Below are 24,495 nucleotides of genomic sequence, written 5' to 3'. Positions count from 1 at the left end.
CGACACTTCTGGTTAAATTTGATTCTGTATATTATACAAAATAAGGAGATAACAACAATATTGTTAAAATAAAGGAATAGTGTTTAAGAATAAGTGTGAGTGTGAGTGCGTATCGGCGAGTGCGTCTGTATCTGAGAATGTGTATTTGCGTGTGCCGCCAGTGCCTCCGCCAGACGGGCTTTCCTCACCTTTATCCGACTGGTTGTTGAAGTTGTGCGAGCGGTGGCTAGCGTGGCTGCCGCTGTGGTCGCTGGAGGCCGTCTTGGTGCAGGAGTCGTCGGAGGGCTGCTTGGCGGTGCCCAGGCTCTGGCCGGGGCTCACCGGGATGTTGGGCGGCAAGCGTGTGCCCCCGGGGCCGCGGAACATGTCGCCGATCAGCGGCGTCGTGGCGTACGGCTCGGGCGACAGACACCTGCGGGCGGCGAGAAGGACACGGTTAGGAAAGAGAGGTCATTCAAAGTGAACTGGAACTGAAATGCAAATCGCGACAAGAAAATTAGTAACGATGAGGTGCCCTTCCCTAATTATTACACATAATGGACAATAATGCTAACATCAAAATAACAAAACCCATTAATAACAGTACCTGAACAACTACTACTAAACAATAATAGTAATACTAATGATGATAATCATAATATCGTTATACGAGACAAAGCAGCAAATCAGCCTTACATTCGGTCGACGTGTCCTCCGAAAGAGACGAGCTTGAGTCCGTCGGGGTCCTCGTAGACATCCTCCGGCGGGCGGCTCTCGTAGCCCCCTTTGCTGGACTCGGGCGCGGGCGGGTGGTGGTACAGCTGCGTGATGGGCACGCCGCGGCTCCCGACGTCCGTGTACATGGTTCCCGTGACGCCCCTGTCCACACCCGGCTCGCCCCAGCAGCCGGGGTACTCTGCCCAAGGACCGCTCCCTTCACCTGCTTGAGAGAGGAAACGGGGGCTTTCACTACAGTGTCAATGACAATGGTTCGGTTTTACTCGCACTCACAGCGCTCTCTTTCTCACTACACGAATCCCGCTCTAAATGTACTCACCCTTGCTGTAGTACTGAGGACACTTGTTGTTGTGTCGCCGCCGATATATGCAGTAGACGATGCCCGCGAGCACCACGAAGAGCACGCCTGCGGCCACGGAGATGCCCACGATCAGGTACGTGTTGTTGTCGAAGGGCGAGGACTCCTGGATGTCCGGGGGGTGCGACGTCGATCCGGGGGGGAGGGTGAGCACGAGGGGGGACGACACTGGCCCGGGGCCCCTGGCCGTGACGCCCCTCAGCGTGACCCGGTACGTGGCGCCGGGCACCAGCCCCGGCACCAGAGTCCACGTGTTGTTCACCGTTGTGTTCACCATCACGTGGCTGCCGTTTCCTGCGTCGGTTACCTAGGCGCGACGAAACATTATCACGTTTAGAGAATAATATATATATATTTTTTTAAATTTCAGATGAGAAATTGTCATCCAGAGCATGAAAGTCTGCGATTATTCAAGACCTACCTGAAGATTGTAGCCAATGATGCGTCCGTTGGACGAGCTAGCCGGGATGGGGTCCCACGTGACGCGCACGGCGGTGGCGTTGACATAGGAGTAGTGGAGTCCGAGGGGCGGCACCGCCGGGGGCGCCTCGAGGGTGGTGGCCCGCACGGCGGCGGTGGCCTGGCCCTCCACGGCGCGGTAGAAGGGCACCACGAACACCTCGTACCACGTGGCCGGTCGCAGGTTGCTCACCACGTGGGAGGTGGGCGGAGCACCGTTGTCGTGCAGCACGACCGTCTCGACGCTGAGGGCGCCGCTGGGGTTGCCGTGCTGGGTCTCGAGGGGCCGGTAGCGTACGTATACGCCCTCCAGCAGATTTGCGTCGACCAAGAGCTGCCACGTCAGTCTGAGCGAGGACTCCGACATAGGCTCGACGCTGACGAGTCTCACGGCGGACTGCGAGAGCCGCGCCCTGATGTCGTGCAACGGCGGCGCCCCGCCCGCACCTTCGGCCAGGGTGCGGACGGTGTGGGTGACGGGCGACGGCCGCGACACGCCGTGCGAGTTCCGAGCGCGCACCACGAAGACGTAGCGCGTGTCCGGCCGGAGATCCGTCACGGTGATCGACACGGGCGTGGGCGTGTGGCTCGAGGCGGCCGTCTGCTGGGTGGAGGCGGTGGCCCACGCCCCTCGGAGGTCCGGACTCCAGTACTGGACGGTGTAGCCGAGCAGCGACGAGGAGCCGGGCCGCCCGCGCCGCCAGCCCAGCGTCACGAAGGTCGTGTTCACTCCCAGCACCGACACCTGCCCGGGGGCCTCCGGCAGTGTGCCTTCATCGGGGATCTTGAAAAAGGCCACGTTGGGGTTGGTGGGTTTGGCGACGACCATCGAGGCCGTCCAGGTCGTCTCGCCCGCCTCCGACCGCGCCGTGCACGTGTACACGTCGGTGTCCGACATCTTCAGATCTGGGGCGGGTGAGAAAGGCGTGAGGAACATTGCGTAATGGCTGCACGCTGGACATTATGCTGATGCAAGTACCTTCACTAGTACAAAGGAGGCTTTGGGACTTACCTTTGATCCTGAGTGTGCCGAGGGGCGTGAGGGAGATCCTGCCGTGGGCCTTGATGGGCTTGCCTGCCCGCTCCCACGCCACGGAGGGCTCGGGCGTCCCGCGGGCCTCGCAAGGCATCTCGCCCTCCGTTCCCAGCGGAAGCGTCTGGTTGGATGCCCCCAGAGCGATGATGGGCGGCGGCATGTCGGCCACGTCCTGTACCTCGAGGTGCGCGCGGGCCAGCGCCGACCCCGCCACACCCACAGCCGAGCAGACGTAGTAGCCCTGGTCCTCGCGCTTGACGCCGCGGATGGTGAGCGTATTGTGGGCGTCCACGAACCAGCGGCCGCCGCCCCAGGTCTGGCCGGCGCTCACCACGTTGCCGGAGCCCTCGTGCGTCCAGTAGGTGGTGGGCGGCGGCGAGCCGGACGTGGCGCACTCGAAGGAGGCCGTGCCGTTGATTCCTACTCGGGCGTCCAGGGGCGTCACCGTGATCAGGGGACGAGCTACGCAACAGAAGGCACATATGAAACACTGAAGTCTAATAATCAATCACAGAACAAGAAATATATATAAATAACGAGACATTAATTAGGTCAGTCCATACCGATGTCAATGCTGTCATTGCTAGGGTACTCACAATGGACGTTGAGTGTAATATTGGCGGCTACAGAGCCGACGGGGTTTTCGGCCTGGCAGGAGTACACTCCCTGGTCCTCCGGAGCGACGTGATGAATCCTTAGCACCTGACTGCTCTCCTCGAGGGCCATCCTCCCGAGGGGCAGTTCACCCGGAGGATCGACGCGTCGCCAGAAGACCTCGGGCGGAGGATCGCCGCCCACGCGGCACACGAGTTCGACGGTGGACCCCGCGGCGCCCGTCACCGAGCCCGACGACGACACCAGATGGGGCGCCACTGCACGGGGAAAGGAGAAAGAATAGCACTGATTATTTTCTCCTAAAGAAATATCACTTTTTATACAACAGAGCCTAAATATCACTTTTTATACAACAGAGCCTAATCTCCTATTTCACAGGACCACAACCTCCAGAAGCCGTACGTACCAAGGACGGTGAGCATCGCCGGCGGCGTCTCCCGCTTGCCGAAGACGTTCCAGGCGCGGCATACGTACTCGCCGGTGTCGGACACGCGCACGCCGCTGATCACCAGGCTCCCTCCGTCCACCAGCCGGTACCTGAGACACCGAGGAGGAATGTTAGTGCTGCTTCTGCCCGCGCCCGCCGCGTGGGTATCGGGGAAAGACTTCAGACGTTAAGATACCGGCGGGTGATCCCATTCGCTGCAATTTTATCTAAACTAGAGTGTGTGAATGTGAGTGGGAGCGTGTGTGTGTGAAAATGAGTGTGTGTGTATGTGTGTGTGTGTATGTGTGTGTGTGTGTGTGTGTGTGTGTGTGTGTGTGTGTGTGTGTGTGTGTGTGTGTGTGTGTGTGTGTGTGTGTGTGTGTGTGTGTGTGTGTGTGTACGTGCGCATGTGTACTGCCCTTTTCTAAAATTACTATCCTAGGACCCTTCACTCCATCGCACGGGCCCCATGAGCTCAGGCCCAACCCAGGCCTAGAGCCCAGCAACAACACATAAAACCTTTTACACCCCTCGGCCGCTCGCCCTGCCGCTGCCCCACGCGGCGCCGGGGATCGACGCCACCGTTCTCCCCCAGCGGGCCGCTGTAGAACAAGGACCTCCCACGGCGATTTTTCTCATTTGCATATCCTGATGATTCTATAACTATACCTGCCCCCTCCCGACCTCCCTTCCCCCCACCCTTGAGGCCTGTGCGTCCTACTACATGAAGCTTCCATAATTCTCAAACTTACTTACATGGTTGAAATAGTTACTGATTAATGAAATTCTGAATTACTTATCACCTGCGCAAGAAGTACAGCCGTGTACACGCAGGTGCGCGCGCGCACGCACACACGCACACGCACACGCACACGCACACGCACACGCACACAAACACAAACACACACACACACACACACACACACAAAACAGCGTGTTCCCGAAGAGCCGAGTGACTCACCTGTGTTGCGTGGCGGGGTCGAGCGGGACGCCGTCCTTGACCCAGGACACTGCGGGCTCCGGGTTGCCGCGGGGCGGCAGGCACGCGAGCAGCGCCGTCTCGCCCTCCGCCACCCGCGCCTGCTCCGGCATCACGCGGAACTCATCCCGTAGAACTGGAAGGAAGACGAGCGAAGGTTAGTGGCACTTCGAATGAGAGCATGGCGGACAAACATCACCGGAGGCAACACGCTTGGACGCGGCCATCTCCCTATAATTCGACGCAAGAAAAAAACGGAGAAACGAAGGCCATTCTCGCCAGGACCTCTCTCCCCTCCAACCTCTGTGAACATTATCACAATCGCTGTTGTGTATAATATGTGTAGATTTATGTTACATGCATATATGCAGTTGTTCGCAGTGTCGAGTTATAACACTGAATTCATGCTAAACACTCAATTCTGATTTCATGTCAACGCTGACTGATGCGAGAACGGGCCAGGATCTAAGAAGGGGAGAAGGGCGGAGGGCAGAAGAGATCGACTCAGGCCGTTTGGTTCCTACACGACCCCCTCCCCCCCCCCCCTCCATTCATCCTCCCCCAGGATCTGCCGCCTCCTTCCGAGTCGCAACGCGCGCCCTCTGCACTCACTCCCGCTACTCAGCCTCGGCCGCAACTCCCTCCTGTCTATAAATCGAAGCTCCTCACAATAACAGACGCCTCGGCCGCCGTTTATTGCCCGCCCGTAACTCACTCCTCTCCACAACCAATCACCTTAACGGCATCGCTGCTCACCCGCCCACGCCCCTTTCCTTCCACTGACTAATGGCGGGTGTGGGCGGACCTCAAGCGCTCACCGCCCACCTGCGGATATTGCCCAATGCAACACGCCCCCCGAGAAAGCAAGCCGGGGGACAAACGTTTCATCGCACACCTGCACGATACCGAGCCTTCATGTACACATGCAGGGTACACATGACTGGGTATAAATGTGTACACACTTTGTTACAGATCACAGGTGAGCTCTAAAAAGAACCACACGTGTGCCTGAAATACAACAGAACATAATATTTAGTTCTTTAAGAGAAAACTAGCTTCCCAGCCGCGTACTCCTGCAACATCACGTGCGTGTACGCCCTTACTATATGAATATACAGTATGTGCATGACAGGCAACTGCATATGCAATGCTGCATGCTTGGCAACCGCTCGAAAACTGACGCACGAGGTTTCTAATTGAACTTCATGGAAGACAAGCGTGAGAAGTGCTCAGAAGGAAGAGGAAGAGGAGGAAGAGGAGGAAGAGGAGGAGGAAGAAGAGGAGGAAGAGGAGGAAGAGGAAGAGGAGGAAGAGGAGGAAGAGGAGGAGGAAGAAGAGGAGAAAGAGGAAGCAGATAGAAGAAGAGGAGAAAGAGGAAGCAGATAGAAGAAGAGGAGAAAGAGGAAGAAGATAGAAGAAGAGGAGAAAGAGGAAGAAGATAGAAGAAGAGGAGAAAGAGGAAGCAGATAGAAGAAGAGAAAGAGGAAGAAGATAGAAGAGAAAGAGGAAGAAGATAAAAGAAGAGAAAGAGGAAGAAGATAAAAGAAGAGAAAGAGGAAGAAGATAGAAGAAGAGAAAGAGGAAGAAGATAGAAGAAGAGAAAGAGGAAGAAGATAGAAGAGAAAGAGGAAGACGAAGAAGAAGAGAAAGAGGAAGAAGAAGAGGAGGAGGAAGAAGAAGAAGAAGAGGAAGAAGAAGTGAAGGAGGAGGGAAAAGAAGAGGAAAAAGAAGAAGTGAAGAAGGAAGAAGAAGTGAAGGAGGAGGAAGAAGAAGTGAAGGAGGAGGAAGAAGAAGTGAAGGAGGAGGAAGAAGAAGTGAAGGAGGAGGAAGAAGAAGTGAAGGAGGAGGAAGAAGAAGTGAAGGAGGAGGAAAAAGAAGTGAAGGAGAAGGAAGAAGAAGTGAAGGAGAAGGAAGAAGAAGTGAAGGAGGAGGAAGAAGAAGTGAAGGAGGAGGAAGAAGTGAAGGAGAAGGAAGAAGTGAAGGAGAAGGAAGAAGAAGTGAAGGAGAAGGAAGAAGTGAAGGAGAAGGAAGAAGAAGTGAAGGAGGAGGAAGAAGAAGTGAAGGAGGAGGAAGAAGAAGTGAAGGAGGAGGAAGAAGAAGTGGAGGAGGAGGAAGAAAAAGTGAAGGAGGAGGAAGAAGAAGTGAAGGAGGAGGAAGAAGAAGTGAAGGAGGAGGAAGAAGAAGTGAAGGAGAAGGAAGAAGTGAAGGAGAAGGAAGAAGAAGTGAAGGAGGAGGAAGAAGAAGTGAAGGAGGAGGAAGAAGAAGTGAAGGAGGAGGAAGAAGAAGTGGAGGAGGAGGAAGAAAAAGTGAAGGAGGAGGAAGAAGAAAAATTAAGATAAAGAAGAAAGGGAGGGAGAAGAAAAAAACAGGAGAATGGGGATGAGGAAGAGAAGAATAAAAAGGGGGGGGGGGGGGTGAGGAGGATGTGGAGAAGGAAGAAAGGGAGGAGGAGGAGGCAAAAGAAGAAGAAGAAAAACAAAATTGGAAGAGGATATTAGGGGAGAGCAAAAACGGCATGAAAATGGGGAGGAAGGGAAGGATAAAAATAAATAAGGAACGATGAAAAGAAAGAGGAAGAGGAAATAAAGAAGGAAGACCTCGAAGAAAAGGAAATGGATGGAAACAGAAGATGACATAAGAAACATTGAGATATATTTCTGCCGGTGATAAAAAAAAAAAAAAAAAAAAAAAAAAAATGTCCTGAAGAAAATGTGGGATAACAAGGAGAAGAAGAAGAAGAAAAGAAAAGAAAAAAAAGTACAGCACTGTGTTGCTTCCCCCCCCCCCCCCCCTTTCCCTGCCCGTACATATGAAGCTGCTGAGTGCCCCTCTCCCTCCCTCCCTCTTCCCTCTCCCCTCTCCCCTATACCCTCGCCCTCCCTCCCTCTCCCCTCTCCCCTATACCCTCACCCTCCCTCCAAGCCGACAATGGTCACTTTGCATGTGTCGTAAATAAACGTACAGGTTGAGGTGTCGTGCATGCGCCCTTCTCCCCTCCCCTACCCCCTCCCCTACCCCCTCTCCCTCCTCCCTCTCTCCCCACCTTCCTCGAACCCTCGCCTTTGCCCCCCTCCATCCCTCCCCCTCCCTCCCCCTCTCTCCCCACTATCCCTCCCTCCCCACTATCCATCCCTCCTACCTCCCTCTCCCCTCCTGCCCCCTTCTCCCCTCCTCCGACTCCCTACCCCCTGGAGTGTGAGGCTCCCTTCGTCCCTCCTCCGTCTTGCCACTCCTCCTTCTCCCTACTCCATATATCTTAACTCCGGTGTATACGATGAACGCTGATCTTTATCAACTGCAAATTATAATTTATAAGGATCGTTAAAAAAAAAAGAATAAAAATAAAAAAAAGAGAGGGAAGGATCGTGTAATTTCGTGCTGATACTTTGCGCTGATAATAAAAAAAAAAAAAAAAAAAAAAAAAAAAAAAAACATTAGCTGAACACTTTTATTTCACAAAAAAAAAAATAGAACCAAAAAATGAGACGAAAATATAAACCCATTCCTATCACCATCATCGGCACTTGCACCACACGCACCATACGCCTACAACCGCACAATCTTTATCACCATCGTTATCAGCAGGTCATCGCTGCTGTCGTCGGGTTTTGCTTTATCACACCATTCATCAGAGAGAGAGAGAGAGAGAGAGAGAGAGAGAGAGAGAGAGAGAGAGAGAGAGAGAGAGAGAGAGAGAGAGAGAGAGAGAGAGAGAGAGAGAGAGAGAGAGAGAGAGAGAATTCAATGTGTGTGTATGTGTGTGTGTGCTTGTGCGTGTGCGTGTGCGTGTCTGTGTGAGTATTTTCTTTACACTCTAAAAGTTACCTTTCCTAGCCCATCTCTCCTACTGCCTCCAGTTCTCTCCTCCATCTCTCTCTCCCTCTCTTCCTCCTTCCTTCCCTTCCTCCTCCCCCCCACCTCCCCCATCCGCCTCCAGCCATCCTCAAATCGCAAGCATCACCACCTCATTGCCGCCTGGTGGTGGTGGTGCCCCTGAACCGCGCCAGCCCATTCTCGCCCTTACGCCCTCCCGCCCTAAGGGGAGTTCCCTCGCGCGCCCCGAGAGATGGAGGGCCTGCAAAACACACTTTTACAGGCCGAGGCGAGATCGTGTGGGAGCGTGGACACGAGGATCGGCTGTAAGTATAATCTAAACGCCAACTTCACGCTCGTAAGGCATGGAGTAAGGGGGGAGGGGAATGAGGAATGGGGGGGGAGGGGGAGAGTGAAAGGAGGAAGAGGGGAGAGGAGGAACGGAGAAGGAGGATGGGGGGACGGGGATGGAGGGAGGGGGAACGGGGATGGGGGAACGGGAAGGAGGAATTGGTAAGGGGGAAGGAGGAATGGGCAAGGGGGAAGGGGGATGGGGAAGCTGAGAGATGAGAAGGAGATGGGGGAGGGAAGCAGGGAGGGAGGGGAAGCAGGGAGGGGAGCAGGAAGATATCTCTGCCACACATCGCAGTTTGCCGGCGTCATCTCTTCCTCTCGCCCTTCCTCCCTCTCTTCATCCCCTGAGAAAATTATACCACAGGGAGATCACCAGCTTCCCCCTTCCTCCCCCCTCCCCCCCTTCCACCCCTTTCTCTCTCTCCCTTCCTCCCCCTCTCTCTCCCTCTCCCTTCCTCCCCCTCTCTCTCCCTCTCCCTCTCCCTCTCTCTCCCTCTCCCTCTCTCTCCCTCTCCCTCTCCCTCTCCCTCTCCCTCTCTCCCTCTCCCTCTCCCTCTCTCTCCCTCTCTCTCTCTCCCTCTCCCTCTTTCCCTCTCCCTCCCTCTCTCTCTCCCTCCCTCCCTCTCTCTCTCCCTCTCTCCCTCTCACTTAACCCTCTTCCCCCCATCCCCCTGACCTCCCCCCCTGATCGCCCCATCCACACTTGTTGCGGGATGATTATAGCGTGCGAATCCCGGCCGCGGCAGCTCCCCTGGCCCGAGGCTGCGATCCCCCCTCGAGATAGGCCATAATACTACTGTGAGCTTTTTTCTTATATTAATCTCGCCAGACAGACCAGGCCGATTCGCAAGGGACAGGTCTTTTTTGTGTTTTTTTTTTTTTTCCCTAATGGGGGGGGGGGAGTGCTCTCTTTTTGTCCAAGTTCCTCGTTCTATAAATCTTCTAGATGTCTTCAAGTTCCCTCTGTGAAGTGGCCATGAAACCACAGGGGATAAATGTAAAAAAAAACAAGAAGAAAAAAAGGAAAAAGTGAAGCAAGGGCCGTCGACTGCCCGGTGCCTCTCGGCGTCTCGCACGAGGGAACCGAAGACAACTGGCGATGACAGCGTGCAATTCTGGACACCTTTACGCACAGGATGTTTGTGGTCACGCAAACACTTTTTTAAGGTCCTTGGCTCCCTTAACACAAGACGTGTCTACAATCCCTGTCAAATTTCGATCAATGTTTTTTTCCATTTTTTTTCTTTTCTTTTACATTGACAATGACAACCCGATGTCCCGGACTATCCTCTTTCCGTGGGGAACGAGAGTCACCGTTGCCAAGAAGAGAAAAGGTAAAGAAGAAGAAGAAGAAAAAAGCGGAGACACAGGAGGAAAAAGAGTGGGATCGGCTCTGCGTTGCCTTTTTCATAATAATTTTCATTAAAACAAACTACGATATATTAAACAGCAGGTGTGACTCAAAGCTTAAAAACAATAGAAACAATGAAATGTTGCTTCCACAGAAGCTCAGAAAACACAACAGAGACACTCCATTGTTCCTCCCGATTTCTCCCAGAGCAGCCATCACCACCATCATCATCACCGTCGCCGTCGTCACCGCAAACACACCCACACGCCCGTCACCACCGAGCGTAACACCACCAGACGCTCTTCCTGCACGAAGTGTTGGTTGCGTCTTGCATCCCCCCTTCGCCTCCCTCCGCCTCCCCTCCCCTTTCTGCCGCCCACGTACACCACGGCTGAAACCCGGACTTCAGCAGCACGGGCGTCGTCACCACCCTCGCCTACGCTCACGCCCACGGCCAGGCCAATCGCCACCTTGATCGACAGGAACAGTTTTCATCATTATCATAACTCTAGCGGAAGACGGGCGCCATTTACTCTTCTCTTCGGTCTTGATGTTATAAGAGAAGGTAAAATGTTATCCCCACCCTCATGTTTTTAGTGTGGATGGAAAGTAAAACTACAACATCAAGATAACCAACCAAATAAGAAAACATATCGATGATGATGATGTAATCACGATAACAACATCCGAAATCCCAGATCGGGACTAGACACTATGATTCATGCGACACCCTCTCTCTATTTATTTATTTTTCCTTTCTTTCTTTCTCTTCTTCCCTTTCTTTTTCCCGTCTCGACCATATATTTTTTCCCCTTTCCAATTAAGCGAATGTCCAGCCCGGCCTCGTCCCGACCCCCGGAGTTTAAGACGAAGGGGAGACCGCAGATCACAAACCTTAATATCGCTAATCCGGTCCTATGATTAATGTCATTACAGGCTTATCTTTCCCCTCTGTCCCCACCTTAAAGCATCTCCCCTCCCCTCCCCTCCCCTCCCCTCCCTTACCCTCTCCTCCCCCCCCTCTAAGACCTAATATCTTTCCGTCGGGGGGAGGGGGGGTTAGGAGAGGGGGAGGAAGGCGGGGTAAAGGGAGAGGGTGTGTGGGAGAGGGGGAGACACACGGGAGAAATCGCCCTCTCACTCCCCCTCTTCCTCTCTTCCCCCTCCCGCCCACGCGCCTCAAAAAATGACACACGGGAATGCTATGTTGCAATCATTCCAGATTTATCCCGGGCGACGAGAGGACCAAATTGAAAAACCGAAATGACCAGTCTGAGGCCCGTAAAGCAACGGAACAGGCCCGTACGTCTGCTACGGCTCGATAACAAAAAAAAAAAAAAAAAAAAAAAGGTAACTGCAACAACACGGCAACACCCCTCCCTTGGTCACTGCCCCCCCCCACCTCCCTCATCCGTTCACCCTCCCCCCCCCCATCCCCACACTTCACTCCGCCACGTGCTCGCGCTCGAACATGCGATGACGTGGAGGGAGGGAGATGGACGGAGATAAGAGAATAAGAGAGATAGAGGCAAGGGTAGAGAGAGGGAGAGAGACAGAGAGACAGAGAGAGAGAGAGAGAGAGAGAGAGAGAGAGAGAGAGAGAGAGAGAGAGAGAGAGAGAGAGAGAGAGAGAGAGAGAGAGAGAGAGAAAGCGAGCGAGAGAGCGAGCGAGAGAGCGAGAGAGAGAGAGAGAAAGAAAGTGAGCGAGAGAGCGAGCGAGAGAGCGAGAGAGCGAGAGAGAGAGAGAGAGAGCGAGAGAGAGAGAGAGCGAGAGGGGGGGGAGGGGGTTCAATCGAGTGGGGCAGTAACGATAAAGAACTGACAAAAAGAAAACAAATGAAAATTATCAACCAACGAACAGGAAAAAAAAAACAAGTAAATACAAAAATACGAACCAACAAAAACAAGAAACAAACAAGAAAAAACGCGAAAAAAAAAATATGAATTAGTCAAAGCAAGATTTTTAAAAAGGGAAAGAAAGTGATCAGCCCATCAATTCCCGGGCTGGGCGTCAGGGCGTCAGGGCGACCACCAGCGCCAAGGACCACTTGAGCCACGTGACCAGCAAGTGACCAAGCACACTCGATTAGCGCCGTCCTATCATTATCAGCCCTTCAGTCACAATCAGCCAACCCAATCCCCGTCATTACCAATCCCTAATTACCGCCCAATCACCGCCAAAACCGCCATCCGGGGAAGCGACCGAACAGAAGAGTCCGGGCAGCTCATTTCCCTTCGGCATCGGGGCGTGAAGGCGAGAAGGAGTCGGCGGCGGCCTGATAGATAGAGGGCGGCGGCGAGCTGTCGTGCGGTGGGTGTGATCCACGGGCGGGCGCGGAGGGCGGGGATGGGCGCCTTGGAGACAGCCATTTGTTAGGCGCCCACGCCCGCGAACCCTCTCGGCCGGCCACTCGCACATTCACCGTCGTTGAACAGTGATAATGATTATGAAAAAACAACGTGCTTTCCAGATGTTAGATGAATGAATATCCTAATATTTTTATTATTGTCAATATCAATATCATGACAATTATCACCATTATTATGTAGTAATAATATGATTATCATTATCATCATTGCTAAATTTCTACACTCATATTTTACTTATCATTCACAAATAATATTGAGTCACATCTCATTAATTCACTGAAAGAGTAATTTGCCCTTGCCAAATCTCTTGCTTGAATCAAATCTAGTATATGCAATTTTGCACACGCATGCAGAAAATAAAAATGTGTAAGCAATACGAGGCAAATTTTTCGGTGATTAATTGCAGTGGAATTAGAGAACAAAAAGGCTTAATGAAATGCAATGAATTTTATCTTTTCCTTTCCACTATTTGCAATATTGTTTTTTATCTTTCAAATTCTATATCCTCATCTCTGTAGTCTGCTTGTCCGCCTGTGCCCGTCCATTTATCCGTTTATCTACCTATTTGTCTGTCTATCTCTGTCTTTGTCCGTCTCTCCCTCCCTCTCTGTGGCTCTGTAAATACCCTTACATCAAGCTTGCGTTCCGCTCAGCCGCCCCTGAAACCTAGACTGGACTGGCAGAGACACGCTGGACACTGACACGTACTGACTCGCACTGACACATACTAACACACACACTGACACGTTTCCTCTCTTTACAGCGCAGGAAGCGAGGCCACAAACCAGGCCCGGACACCTGTCAACCTGCCACTGTTCCTGATGATCTTTTGAGCAAGCGAGGCTGTAGTCCTTCTCCACTCGGACATACGGGCCCCGTGCGACAGTATCGTTCGAAAGAAACCGTTCTGCTATACACGCGGGCCACGCCGGCCGACGCTTCGCTAAAACGGCTGTCCAAGCTGGGGTGCGAGGCGAATAAATCCTGAACTCTCTGAAGCACGCCTGAAATATTGACCAATCGAATGTTTTCCCTGGCTACGCATGACTCCCGCATAATCTACGGACTTTCGACGCCGCGTTACAATACCCCCCGCGAGTTGCCGGTTGCAGATGGCGCCGATTATGGAGTCTGGTGACGATTTTCGCAACGTGGATTCTAGTGCGCTGTGAAAATCTCTTGTGCAACGCTATCTAGAGTGTCATGTGAGAGTCCGCTGGAGTTGTGGTCAACGGACAACCTAAACTATTGGCAAAACTTGTCGAGAACAAAGAAAATAGAAAAAAAAAAAAAAAAAATGAAGTGGCTTTTACGAGGAAATATAGCGCTGGTTCGATATGTATCGCAAGCAAAGTAAATCCCATACACAGAAAATAATAAGAAATAAAAATGATATCAATAAACATCTAAAAAAAGAATAGCAAGAACACGAAATAAAAAAGTACTACAACTCGGCGTACGTGTTCCCCTCCCCTCCCTTCCCCCTCACCCTTACCCTCGCTCTTCCCTCACACACATACACAGAGCCACACGTACATACATACAGAGGCCCGCCCAACCGAAACCACCACCACCACCACCACCCCCACCCCCACCCCACCCCCACCCCACATACACTCACACACGCGCGCTTGGCCAGACACCTTCGGCCGCAATCAATCCGCCGGCGCCACGCGAGCCAAGGAGCGAGGTTGGGGCTTCGGACGCATTGGGGGGGAGGGGGAGGGGGGTAACCGGGATCTGGGGAAAGGGAGGGGGGGGGGTTTGGGCTGGGGTAGGTGGGAGGTGGGGAAGAAGAGGGAAGGGAGCTTGAGCTTGGGGAAAGGGAGATGGAGTCAACGAGGATCCCGAGAAGAGGGAGAGGTGGTGGGGAGGGGAGAGGGGGGGGGGGTGAAGCGAGGGGTTGCGGAAGGGGGTAGCAGAGGGGCGGGGGGATTTTGTTCGGCGGTTCAAATTATTCATCGCGCGTGACACCTTCTTTTTATCGACCGCCCCGCCGCCCGCTACACAAGTGCACACAACACCTAATACCGAACACGGGATTCCTGAGCAGGGGTTTTCTACAGTGGAAGGGGGGGGGGGGAGCTGTACCCCCTTCCCAACTCTTCTCTTGTCACTTGGAGCCACGCCCCCGGGCCCCTAGGTGGAGGGGAGAGGAGGGGAGGGCAGGGGAGGAGGGGGAGGAGCCGTCTGGGTGACATGAGCCAGGTAGTGTGATGTGGCTCATGTCTCGCGCCGCGGTGGCTCTCGCCGAGGCACTAATGCTCTGTGGCGCATCAGAGACTACACTCATGGAGGACTAACGGTCGTTATTATTCCGGCCGCCTGAGGGCACTTTCGCAGAGGGAGCACGAATACCAATAAGTGGCATGAGCGCACGACTTTGGCAATGCATTGTGTATATAAACGCCGCCGCTGCATCTAGTGCGCGGGGATTGGCACTCGAATAATATCCACGTCGCCCGGAGCATGTGTAGTGCCAGTGTTGTGTTGGCACTCAAAATACGATATATAAATCTTCACCCCGTATCCTGGCACTGAATATGTGGTTGTAATGCATGCTCAAGTGCTGGCCATGAAGAGGGCCATGACAAGTGGCACTAACCACATGGTGCCACGGTAAGGCACGACGCCACACACATCTCTCGGGTGTTTACTGACAGCACATCAGAGTTATTATATGATAATCCTTATCAGATGCTTTACGCTTCGCTAAAATTAACTGTGACCGCAGTCGACGCGAAAGAAAGGACACACCAAAATAATCCAGTATTAAATCATCAAGAGCAGCGCGATTCCCGGTGCGTGATTGGCCACTGCGAACAATATGGACTATCGGGATTGGCTGGACGCGACGGCTGTAAATATCCCCAGCCGGTTATTATCTAACAAAGAGGCGAGAAAGAGTCCTCAATATAAACCAATTTGGAAGGGAAAGGCCGCTATTTGGCGATGTTATACACAGCATTCCCAGCAACCGCGGCTGTTATGGATGCGAACACGGATGTTGTGGAGGAAGGAGACACCGGGTCTGTTGCAGGTCTCCTCGCGTGCTCGTTGGGATCCTTCGGGCAATCAAGGTCCCTCGCTCGAGGGTCTGAAATCTGCCCTGATGGAACCCTCAAGTGGCGCTCTGCATTTATAGTTGACACGTTCACACTAGGGCATGTATCACGTATCAAGCATCTTGACTACATACGATGTGATCTTTTGTTCTTGTTTGTCTATTAAACTATGCTTGTTCAGCTTTGAAGGACTACCATACCAGCTGTTATTTGCAAAATAAAACGACGTACAAGAATAAAATGAAGGCATTTTGCATGTCCCCCTTGGCCTTGTGCTGGCGAAAGATAAGCTTCCCTACAACCCCCGGACCAGACTGCGTCGGCCCTATGATAGTATATCCCTGTCCCCGACAAGTACATTGCATTCCCCTGCCGGAATACAGCAACCCTCTAATAGTATTCGCCATTCTGGATTGCAATAAAAGCAATACACACGATCACATGTCAGTATATATCAGCAATACATGCCGGCGGACGCATACACCCCACAAGGGAAGTCGGGCCCGCACTCAATAACTCCACTGTACACACGCCGGTAGGAACTGCAAACACAGGTCGCCCTCCTGTGTACCTGCTTGAGTGAGGACGGCCTCCGGTGTGTGGCCAAGGGCGGGGAGAACGCGCTCCCGGCCAAGAAGGACGAGGGATGGACACCGACAAGAGGATAAGACGACTTTTTAAAATCCCAGCTCTGGAGAACGTGACCTCGAATGGGCATGAACACGGAGAGAGACACGCGCAGCCATGGCCGCGGGCCGGGGAGGACACGCCGCCGCAAGGATACGGATGGAGGTGAGAAGACTCGGTGGAAGGTGAGGGCGAGGACATGGCGGACATGAGCAACACCCGCAAAACGTCACCTAACGGCCCCGCGGGACATTAAACACCGGCGCTGCCATCCTTAGAGGGCCAGAGCCTGAATGCCAAAGCGATACTTATGCAAATTCGAGGAAGCGTCTCGTAATAGGCAGGCGAAGATAGCGTTCCAGCGGGGCCATCTTTGCCTCGTAATTATAGCCTTCTTCTGGACCCTCTTGACGGTAATTATAGGAAATTTATACCCTTTGTTCTGGCGCCGATTTCGTGCGACGAGTGAGCGGGGAGAAGGGGAGTTTCGAGTGGGTGAGCTATGGTCGTTGGTAGTTGCAGTAGGTAGGAAGAAAACAGCGATGGCGAAACAACAACGAACGGAAATAAACTTAGATATGTTTATAGGATACAGACTTATAACGCAGAGGCGCCGCATACTATCGAAACCTACGAATGAAACTTTAAGACCACATTATGTTCATGGGTAAGGGCGAGATTCCCGCGAGTTGCGAGGCCGGCCTACGAAGGTGGCGCCCTGGAAGAAGCAACGGGGTCAAAGGTCAAAGCAGTTAACCCACCTCAGCTGAATCTGCGATGAAGGCCTGGGAACAGTTTTTTTTGGCGTGAACAAAATTTGAATAACAATTAGTTTGCTTACATGTGCGTGCGCGGGCTTACGCATTCGTGCATGTGCATAAGCTGTCTGATCCGAGCGTAACGTGATCTCGCGAGACCCACTGTCACGTGACTCTTGAGCTGTTCTACCTTGTCACGAACACCCCCCCCCCCCCGGTATCCTCACCCCATCATTCCTGAAGCTTTACGACCATTCCCGTAGCCCCCCCCCTACCCCTCCCACCCTCCCACCCACCCACCGCCTATTTTCGTCCTTATATCACGGAAATGATGAATGAAGTGGTGACAAGCGAGCTCTGGGTAAGCCACCATCAACATAACAAAAGGTGCGTAGGTGGAGGGGTGAGCTATCCCCCTCCCCTACTCCCTCCCTCCCTCCCTCCCTCACGCTCTCACCTTCTACAATGACGCCCACGACTCTGAGGGATGGAGGCCGCCCACAACCGCTAACGTGCGTTGTCTTTTGTAGAAAAATGTCAAAGGGAAAGAGTAAAAAGAGAAAATCAAAGAGAAAGCGAGAGAGAGAGCGAGAGAGAGAGAGAGAGAGAGAGAGAGAGAGAGAGAGAGAGAGAGAGAGAGAGAGAGAGAGAGAGAGAGAGAGAGAGAGAGAGAGAGAGAGAGGGAGAGGGAGGGAGGTAGGGACAGAGAGAAAGGAAGAAGAGGGAAAGAGGAAGAGAAGGGGCGATGCAAGAGGTGATTAAAAAAAAAAAAGAGAGAAGCGAAAAACAAGTCAAGAAATTCACGAAAATAACTGAGGGACGGCGAGTGTCAACCCCAACCAGCGAGGACGACAGAATAAAAAGCGAATGTGCCTCTGTATGTCAATAGACGCAATCCTCCCCAATAACGACATGAATGAAGCATTAAAGACGATCCAAGAGATACTAAACAACACTGAAGAGACTTAGCAGCTGAACCACGTCTCTGCACCCCCTCCTCCCCTCCCCCTCCGCCCCCCCTTGGCATTCCTTGCCCCTCGTCCGCGTTCCTCGGCGGGCATAAACGTCACTTCTACCTTCATACGAACAGAAAGCCCACCACCTCCCTAACGCTGCGAGCATCCCGACGACGCCCTATCCTAACAGCCGAACACACGGGGCGTTTCCATTGCCTTTCTAACAAACGTCTAACAAACTAACAAACATTTTGTTTTTACTGTATTCGCAACCGGACGTTTCTAATGTCAAAAAAGAAGAAGAAAATCGCTTTATACTGGGGATTCTTATACGAACACTTTGTAACAGCTTTAACAAACGTCTTCCTAACAACCTAACAAACTGGCCACTGCCACCACCACCACCAGCTCCACCATCCCCTCCACCACCAGTGCCACCACGACAACCACCAGCATCAAATCCTCCACCTCCACCAGGTAAGCTATTACATTTCCACCACTTCGCTGCCGCCTCCACCTTCCGCGCTCCACTTCTCCCCTCCAGACGCCGCCCCTCCTAACAATATAACACGAAGACCGGCATTCCACGCACAGCTTCATCTTGCCGGCGTCGTGGCGTTGGGGTGGGGTGGGGGTGGGCAGGGCGATGGGGCTACGAGGGAGGGGGAGGGAGGGGAAGGGAGGGGCGGTGGGGGAGGGGGCAAGGTCGGTACATCAGTGTCAGGGACCGCTAAGACGTCGTCGGGGGAAGAGAAAAATCGAAAACAAACCCTAAAATAAAATGCAGCGTGTTGGGGGCAGTACGGTTAAAAAATAATCTTACATATACACACATAACCAAAATCACACGCACACGCACACGCACACGGGCGCGCACGCACACGCACGCAAGCGCACACACACACACACACACACACACACACACACACACACACACACACACACACACACACACACACACACACACACACACACACTCTTACTCGTTTACACGTACGTAGGTGCGTTTACGCACCCACTGTGTACATAAGGCGAGCATGTGTGTCGAGAGGGTGAGAGTATTATCGTCTATGTGTGTGCAAACTCCCCGGATATGAGAGGCGCCCCGGGCGGTGCAGGGCAACAGTGTAGGCGCATGAATAGGATGCGACGAGATCCTTCCGAAGGTATAGGATGGACTAGAAGGGATGGAGTCGACGAGTACTCATTACCTGATGTTTAGACGCCAGAGTTTTCCGTTTTCATCCTTGTTCCCCCGGCCTTTCCCCTGCACAGGCACTCTGGACACCTGACCCGAGAGCCTAATAAAAACATCAGCTTACCCCGAGCTCCTTTAGATAAACACTTCACGGAAACTATCACCACGCCCCGACAACAGCCGTGGGCGTGTTTCCTGGACCTTAAGGGCGCGGGGTCACCCTCCATCCCTCCCCTTCCTGCCCTCCCTCCCTCCCTCTCCTTCCTGGCCTCCCCTCCCTCTCCTTCCTGCCCTCCCCTCCCTCTCCTTCCTGCCCTCCTCTTCCCTCTCCTTCCTGCCCTCCTCTCCCCCACCCCTCCCGCCCCTGACGGTATCGCACCTCCGCATCGACAGTGATCGAGGACCCCCGAGGCCTCGTCCGCGCGCCCCGCCATGACCTCTCCTGTGCAGCGAGACTGGAGCACCGGAGCGCCTCGCGTGCTCGTGCTCGATATGCAGCGGGCGTGGACCAAAAGCGCAGAGGCCATTTAACACCCGTACAGTCAACCAGCAGACCAATCTAATCTGCATTAACGTTTACATACACATACACGGCGGTGTATGCGTGCGAATGTAAACCCTATTTTATCGATAAAAAAATAATGATATAAGAGGTGAAGCTAGTACCCAAGCGCCCGCCGGACAAGGGCGCGACCCAACGCGAACAAAAGGCCTGAGCTGGGGCGCGCAAGGCCAATCAGCGCGGGCATTTGGGCCACACCTGCGCCCCCGATCGGCCTCACTGCAGCGCCCTTGTTAGCTGCTGTGATCAATCACGATGACGACGGCGCTTCTATCATTCTAACATTTGTAATTATATAACCTCATTTTATTAAACCAAAAGCGACGTGTATATAAGATCTGCAAATAATCATGCTGATGACGGTAATGAATATATAATATTACTAATAGAAACAATGATAAAAATGATTTATCAAATAATTAATGATATAGATAACAAAACCAATTATGCCACTTCGCGCGCGCACGCACACACACACACACACACACACACACACACACACACACACACACACACACACACACACACACACACACACACACACACACACACACACACGCCCACACACACGCCCACACACACGCCCACACACACGCCCACACACACACCCACACACACACACACACACACACACACACACACACACACACACACACACACACACACACACACACACACACACACACACACACACACACACACACGCCCACACACACACACACACACGCCCACACACACACACACACACGCCCACACACACACACACACACACGCCCACACACACACACACGCCCACACACACACACACGCCCACACACACACGCCCGCACACTCACAAACCCTCTCCCTCTCTCTCTCTCTCTCTCTCTCTCTCTCTCTCTCTCTCTCTCTCTCTCTCTCTCTCTCTCTCTCTCTCTCTAACTCTCTCTCTCTCTAACTCTCTCTCTCTAACTCTCTCTCTCTAACTCTCTAACTCTCTCTCTCTCTCTCTCTCTCTCTCTCTCTCTCTCTCTCTCTCTCTCTCTCTCTCTCTCTCTCTCTCTCTCTCTCTCTCTAGCTCTCTCTCTCACACACAAATAATACATACATACGATGGCACCAGAGATGATGAGAATCAACTAAAAGATAAAAAAGGAAAACCGTCTGACTGACGCCGACGGCACAACACTCACTGGCGATCTCGAGCGTGGCGTTCCTGCTGGTGACTTTGCCGACGGAGTTCGAGGCCACGCACCAGTACACGCCCGCGTCGTTGTCCTTCTTCGTCTGCAGCACCTTCAGGAAGAACAGGCCGCCCGTCTTCAGCTGAACGTGCCGCTTGTTGTGCAGGCTGGAGGGGGGGGGGGAGAGAAGACCAAAAGGTTTAACATGAGAGGAAATTTCTTGTGGAATATCACGTCCCCGTCAATCTATCTATCAGCTGTTCTGTCTATCGATCTATATACGTGTACCTATCCTTGCGTTCAAAATCATAGCCCCCCCATTACTTTATTTATCCAAAGTAGCAAGTCTTATTTTTCTGGTTTGCTTTTTTTATTCCTTTATTTTCTTCCAATTCCCTTCTTTATTTGAAGACATCGTCCGGCAAATCTTGTGGGATAGCCGTCCGCCCTCCTGCGGTGTAATTGGGAGAAAGGCTAATTGTTTCAGCGGAGAGACGGAGCCAATTAAAGAAGCGAAAGGAAAGGAGGAAGAAAAAAAAAAACGAAAAAAAGAAGAGAAAAAAACAAAAAAATAAGAAGACGGAAAAAAAATATATAATCACGGGTTTCGTAGCCAACAAGAAAGGGAGCGTTTTTGAGGACTGATATCAAAGCGCAGGTGCTGTTTAGGGTACAATGGGGATGCTAAAGGCGGCCTGAAGAGGAAGAGGGAATGAAAGGGAAGAGGAGAAGATGGGATGAGGAGAGGGGAAGAAGAGGAGAGAGATAAACATGGAATGAGACGTGGAAGAGGGGAGGGGAAGGGAAGGAGGTAGCACATACATGAGTAGGGAGATGGAGAGAGAGAAGGAGAGTGGGAGGGAGGAACGGAAGGAAGGTAAGGGAGAAAGAGAGAGGGTGAGGGGGGAAAAGGAGGAGGAGGAAGAGAGGGAGTAGGGAGGAAAAGAGAGTGGGAGGGGAAGGGAAAGAGAAAGAGCGGAGAGAGAGAAGAGAGAAGATTGGGGGGGAGAAAGAGAGAGAGCGAAGAGAGTTAGGAAGGAGAATGAAAGAGGGAAAGGGAGAGGGAGAGGGAGAGCGAGAGGAGGAGAGGGGGAAAGGAAGAGAGACGGAGAGAGGGAGAGGAAGAGAGGAAGAGAGAGCGAGGAGGAGGAGAGAGCGAGAGAGAAGAGAAGAGAAGAGAAGAAGTGAGAGAGAGAAGAGGAGACGGGAGGAGGGATCCTACTGAGGCTGGAACCCCGCAGATGAAGAGATTATGCACTCTGAAGGATGCTTTTCATCACAGGGGAAACTCGCAGTCAAAACGTGAATGCACGGACTATTTCCCATCTTAAAAAAAGAAGAAGAAGAAGAAAAAAAGTCTATTCATTGTCGTACGCTAAAAGGAGAGACTGCGAACTCAAAATCCATTACGCTCTTTCGAGTCCTGTGTTACAGCGTGCAAATCATTAGCGTGTTATTCAATGCACAAGGAAGACGCAAGTTAGTTACTCAACAGCACTGAGGGGGAGGGGGGGAGGTGGAATGGGGGGAGGTTGAAGAGGGGAGGTAGAAAGGGGAGGTTGAAGAGGAGAGGTAGAAAGGGGAGGGGTGGAAGGCAGGAGGAGGAGGAGGAGGAGGAGGAGGAGGAGGAGGAGGAGGAGGAGGAGGAGGAGGAGGAGGAGGAGGAGGAGGAGGAGGAGGGGGAGGAGGGGGAGGAGGAGGAGGGGGGAGGAGGAGGGGGAGGAGGGGGAGGAGGAGGGGGAGGAGGAGGAGGAGGAGGGGGGAGGAGGAGGAGGAGGAGGAGGAGGAGGAGGAGAAGGAGGAGGAGGAGGGGGAGGGGGGAGGGGGAGGGGGAGGGGGGGGAGAGGGGGTTGAGGAGTTATGCTTTTGTCTGTCGGAGCGAGGTTTCCTTTCCCTTTGTCTGTAGCCAATTAAAAATTACCCGAATCTGCCGAAGGTAATAGGTTTTCCTTCTTTTAATCTACATGTGTGAGTATGTGGCTGCCTGTGCGTCTGTGTGGCTGCCTGTGTGCGCATATGTCTCTCTATGTGGCTGCCTGTATGTCTGTATCTGTCTCTATGTGTGCCTATCTGTGTCTGTCTGTCTTTATCCATATATACCTGCTTACCTTCACTTCCCATCACCATGATATCCACCTTTATATTTCATAAAACCCTAATGTCCATAGCATAAGAACCATCAACAAACAATTAAAACATATATATCTTTTCTTAAACAAACGACAATGAAATTTGCCGAAAACAAGGATCTCCCCGCTTAACATTTCATCAGTACTTTACAAAACTCTAAATTGGTTTCATGAAGACGAGTGGCCGTGAGTTTGGCAAGATTACATCATGAGAGCGGGTGTGGGGACGAGAATAACTTGTTCCAGGAAGAGAGGGAGAGGAAGAGGAAGAGGAAGAGGAAGAGGAAGGGGAAGAGGAGAGAGGGGGTGGATTAGGAGGATTAGGATGAGGTGGAAGAAAAGGAAGTCGAAGTAGAAGAAGAAGAAGAGGAGGAAGCTGAAGGAGAAGACGAGGTGGTGGTAGGAGTAGTAGTAGGAGGAAAAGGAGGGAGAGAAAAAGAAAATAAGATGAATTACAAAGGGAAGGGGGGGGGGAGGAAAAGTAGAAGAAGAAAGAAGAAGGAGAAGAAAGAAGGAGAAGAGGAAACAAAGAAAGAAAATAAGAATGATACAGAATAGGAGTAAAGGGAGGGTGAGGAGAAAAAGGAAAAAAAGCATAGGAGAGAAAATTAAAGAATAACCAGCGAAGGCCACGAGGCCGCACTCACTCGAAGGGCTTTCCGTCCTTGTACCACGTGATCTCCGGGTCGGGGCGGCCGACGGCGTGGCAGTTGAGGGTCGCCGGTTCGTTGCGCGGCACAAGTAGGTCCGTCGGGTGTTCCGTTATCTCGGGCGACCGATACTGTCCTGTAAGAGAAAGAGAACGAAAGGGCTCAGTTAAATATCCAACAATGTCTGTATACATGAATACGTAAACGTCAGCCTTTCGAGCACATGTCGGCATACATGACTTTTTACAAACATTCGTATACACATCAATGTACATGAATACGTACACGCCTCCCATTCACGCACACAGACGTCCGTGCACACAGGATTATTCCATTCCGCGCACACGTGTGATACCTGAGCGAAGGCCTTACACGCGCAATGAGATTATTGTGATAGCGACATGGGCGGACATTAAACAAACAGCATTACGTTACAAGTAATCCCCTAATGACAAGTGACACTGACGCGGCCGCACTGGCTGATGAGCTTAAGAGGCGCGCCCGGAGCACTGTGCATTACCGGGATGTGCCGTTGCCAGGCGCTCGCTCGCTTTACGTGATTACGAGTGAGATATGCATGATGCGCATTTGCAGACTCAACTATTAAATGTACACCTACATGCTGGCTTACCTGCGTATTTGAATAATACATTATATGTAAAAACACATAAATATATTATGACCATTGTGTTTATTATACTTTGTCACCTGCGAACTCATTCACTGTCGCACTCACACACTCACTCACTCATCTCCTCTCGCTGTCTCTCTCTCTCTCTCTCTCTCTCTCTCTCTCTCTCTCTCTCTCTCTCTCTCTCTCTCTCTCTCTCTCTCTCTCTCTCTCTCTCTCTCTCTCTCTCTATCTCTCTCTCTCTCTCTGCCGAAGCCGATCCTTCTCGCCAACATCC

At 52.4% G+C, this 24,495-nt stretch overlaps 1 protein-coding gene across 2 annotated transcripts in view; it reads right to left on the bottom strand.

Annotated features, from left to right (window-relative positions):
• Window positions 1-24,495, bottom strand: part of LOC125046266 (protein sax-3-like) — a 263,562-nt gene that overhangs the window by 3,666 nt on the left and 235,401 nt on the right. The window contains exons 2-11 of one of the 2 annotated variants that reach the window (XM_047644080.1): window positions 23,585-23,723; window positions 20,818-20,975; window positions 4,574-4,727; window positions 3,592-3,722; window positions 3,167-3,442; window positions 2,547-3,032; window positions 1,497-2,440; window positions 1,037-1,382; window positions 676-922; window positions 189-412 (exon numbers count right to left, since the gene is read on the bottom strand). In XM_047644080.1, coding sequence (XP_047500036.1) covers window positions 189-412; window positions 676-922; window positions 1,037-1,382; window positions 1,497-2,440; window positions 2,547-3,032; window positions 3,167-3,442; window positions 3,592-3,722; window positions 4,574-4,727; window positions 20,818-20,975; window positions 23,585-23,723 — 3,105 coding nt within the window. The remainder of the gene's footprint in view (window positions 1-188; window positions 413-675; window positions 923-1,036; window positions 1,383-1,496; window positions 2,441-2,546; window positions 3,033-3,166; window positions 3,443-3,591; window positions 3,723-4,573; window positions 4,728-20,817; window positions 20,976-23,584; window positions 23,724-24,495) is intronic. The other variant, XM_047644086.1, reaches the window with a different exon arrangement.

The sequence above is a fragment of the Penaeus chinensis genome, chromosome 4 (assembly GCF_019202785.1).
Source record: "Penaeus chinensis breed Huanghai No. 1 chromosome 4, ASM1920278v2, whole genome shotgun sequence".
Classification (NCBI taxonomy): domain Eukaryota; kingdom Metazoa; phylum Arthropoda; class Malacostraca; order Decapoda; family Penaeidae; genus Penaeus; species Penaeus chinensis.
The sequence above is the reverse complement of the archived record's forward strand: the minus strand, read 5'-3'. Positions and strand labels throughout refer to the sequence as shown.